The following is a 3,301-nucleotide window of genomic DNA, read 5'->3' as shown; positions in this document are numbered from 1 at the left end:
CCCCCCGCACTCGCACTGCTGCACTGCGCCGTCCCCCCTCAGTACTGCTCCGCGCTCCATGTACTGAGCACACACCCGTCTTTGACCCTCTGCAAGTGCTCAGTGGAGCCTGTTGCAGCTCACCTTCCCCGCCCTGTGCAGACTCTCGTGCTCTCCTGCTTTCTTAAAAGACTCAAGAGAAGCCCCAGCCCGGCTCTTTAGAAAGTCCTAACTTGTCCCCTACATCTGCCGCAGGCCTCTCCCAAATTAACATAGTCTTCCTGACCTTGACTTTCCTTTCAACTCCGGCTTTTATTTCTGCTGTGGGCACCTAGCTCCATCCATCCTGTCCCTCAAGTCTAAGCTGGCAAGCAGTTCCCTTTGGGCCATTCTTCCCACGTGGGCAGGTGGAACGCACAGCTCAGCCCCACATTCATCATCTGCCTGCTTCAGACGGAGCCACAAGTGCGCCGAATCCTGAAGGAGCCGTATCACAGTCCCTCAGCCACTGGCTCCCCTGGCAGACATAAACTCAGCAAGTTCACCTTGCCTGGCCAACCCATAACCCAGAACTCACACAGAGACGTCCTCTCAGACTTGCGGCTGACCCACTCAGCTGACCCTTCTTCTGCCATCAGCAGTGGAATTTTTTAAAGGGTGGGAATTGCCCATTTCAGTAAGTTCCTAAAGTGTGTTGTACAATTGTGCATGAAATTTTCTATTTTAAAAATCTCATTTGGTTTGTTATGGCCTAATCTCATATCTCATCTCATTAGGGCCTTTCCCTGGTTATTGATGCTATTTGCCTGTTTGTCTATGTTATTGCTTTTTAAAGAATGAATTGTTACAGTAATTATTTTTTAATTAAAATTAAAACCCCTTCTGTTGGAGGGGTTAGGACTGTATTTGCTAGTTTCTGTGGCTGTATCTGATCTGAATTATGCTGATCGTTCCTCTCTCTTGGAGGGAGGTGGGGTGATCCCTGAGCTGATCTACAGTTTCTTAGGGGACACTACTACATGGGCTATTTCCACAACTGTTGTCTTCCAACTAGAACACTTCACCTGTGTTCATGTCATCACATTTGGTTTTCCTTCCTGGCTTCATTTAATAGAATCAGATGCCTTCTAAATTCTTTTCATTGTCCCCAATATTTTTTCTGAATAGTTAATATTGTTGTGCCCAAAAGCAGGCAGTTTAAAAAAAAAAAATCCCTAGTCACCTGATTGACTAAAGAGAGAGTGCCCAGGCTGAACAGAGTGGCCACTTCAGGCCCTGTTGGGTGGGTGGCCTGGTCACAGCAGCTCTCCCCGCCAAGCACCACTTCCAGATCCTGCCTCCTTGTCACCCATGAGCCCTCCCCAAATCCAGGGCCAAGTGGGGAGGACTGATAAGGATACAGATGGAAACACACAGGAGAGGGAATGGACTTTTTTGTAAGCCCCAGAATTGATTTTGTTTATTTACATTTAGATCCTTATATAAAAACAGCTTCAGCTGATACTTTCTCTTTTCTCCTTTTGAAATTTTTTTTCCAGTTTGATTAAGAGAAAATGAAAACAAAACATGCTGGAGATGTACAACATGATGATAATGAAGAATGGGTTTTTCAATGACTTTTTTCCTAGATGTCAAATGTGGCCTTTGTGAAGACTTTATCTGTGTCATCAGTTCGCAGGGAGGGGTTCTTGGCACCCAGTCCTGTTCACAAATGTGGTTAGGAGGGCAGGGGAGGGGAGCTTCTGTGCAGCACTGTGTGGTGCGATGCTGCAGCTTAGCATGGCTACTGGATACTGGAGACTGGCCAGTGGACTAAAACACATACCAGATCTCCCTGGTGGCACAGCGGGTTAAAACACAGCACTAAGAAGCTAAAGCCACTTCCGCATGAGTTCGATCCCCGCCTGCCCTGGAGGTGACCACATGGCGCGGCAGACCTCTCCTGACCCGCCCACTGCTCCCCTCAGCAGTGTACTTCATCGCTCTGCCTGTTCTGATCCCCACTCTGTCTCTGGCGAATCCTCTTGCCACCCACCTGCACCTCTGGCCTGTGCCCAGTTCTGTATGATTAAATAAAAAAAAAAAAAAAAAAAAAAACCCACAATGCAGTTTCCACAGGGCTGAGCCTCAGGAAAGGCCCTCTCTCTCACCAAGGCTGCCTTGCTCCTTGTCTTCCAGACACGCACGCCCTGGTAAGCCTTCTTCAAAATCTGAACAAAGCCAACTACCAGCTGCCCATCATGGTGACAGATTCAGGGAAGCCCCCCATGACGAACATCACGGACCTCAGGGTACAGGTGTGCTCCTGCAGGAACTCCAAAGTGGACTGCAACGCGGCGGGGTCCCTGCATGGCGGTGTCGCAGGGCTGCTGCTGGTCTCGCTCTTCAGTTTAGCCTGTAAGTCAGTCTCACCCCACTGTGTGCGCACGTAGAAACACAAACTTCTCTGAAGCCCTCTCCCCCCACGGAGGCTCCAAACAAAGCAAGCCCAGAAGTAACACTCGTGTCTAGTTAGCGGCTGCAGACCGAAGTTACTGCTCGTAAAAGTGCCGCCTCTATTTAAAGGCCCTGAAGCCGCCCTGAAGCACTGGTTTCTGGCCCTGACCAGGTGCTAAGAACACTTTCTAAACTGGAGCTAATAAAAAAATGACCAGAATAACTGACTGGTTTGTGAGGGCCTTACTACTCTCTGCATGGTGCAGATAATTTTTTACAAGGTCAAATAGATACTCTGCCTTGTTGAGAACAGCCATGAGAATTCATGGATGGAGCTTGAGTTGTAGAAAAGAGATAAATGCATAATTCACACATGTTTCCCACTAACCAGGGGTAATGACTATAATATCACAAAGCAGCATTTTGGGCAAACTGATCCTTATGCCAAGTAATATAATATGAGCATAAAATGAACAGATATGCATTTCAAATATTTCCCAAGGATGGCATTATTATTTACTTAATTATTTACACTAATCCTTAGCAGTTATTCATGTATAGCTAATGCCTCTCAAAAGCTTTTTGGACTCTGGTGCTAATATTTTGAGATTATGGATGTAGCTGTGAATTAGGAATTGAAAGTTATGATTAAAAAAAGAACAAAAGTTATTATATCTTGGTGACAATGGTAAGTGGGGTCAATAGGAAATCACATACTCTGAGACCAGATACTCTGTGTGTGAAGCTCTGTCTGAGATAGCATCCTGATGGAGGGGACCTTGCAATGTCTCACTGGATGGATGGATGGATGGATGGATGGATGGATGGATGGATGGATGGATGGATGGATGGATGGATGGATGGATGGATGGATGGGTGGATGGAT

General features: G+C 46.9%; 1 protein-coding gene across 1 annotated transcript in view; it reads left to right on the top strand.

Moving 5' to 3' along the window:
- Nucleotides 1-3,301, top strand: part of CDH13 (cadherin 13) — a 921,815-nt gene that overhangs the window by 912,152 nt on the left and 6,362 nt on the right. Inside the window, exon 13 of the mRNA XM_012730735.1 lies at nucleotides 2,158-2,376. Within this exon, the coding sequence (XP_012586189.1) occupies nucleotides 2,158-2,376 (219 nt within the window). The remainder of the gene's footprint in view (nucleotides 1-2,157; nucleotides 2,377-3,301) is intronic.

The sequence above is a fragment of the Condylura cristata genome, unplaced genomic scaffold (assembly GCF_000260355.1).
Source record: "Condylura cristata isolate star-nosed mole 26May11 unplaced genomic scaffold, ConCri1.0 scaffold00028, whole genome shotgun sequence".
Taxonomy (NCBI): domain Eukaryota; kingdom Metazoa; phylum Chordata; class Mammalia; order Eulipotyphla; family Talpidae; genus Condylura; species Condylura cristata.
Note: the sequence above shows the minus strand (reverse complement) of the source record. Positions and strands in the feature narration are given on the sequence as shown.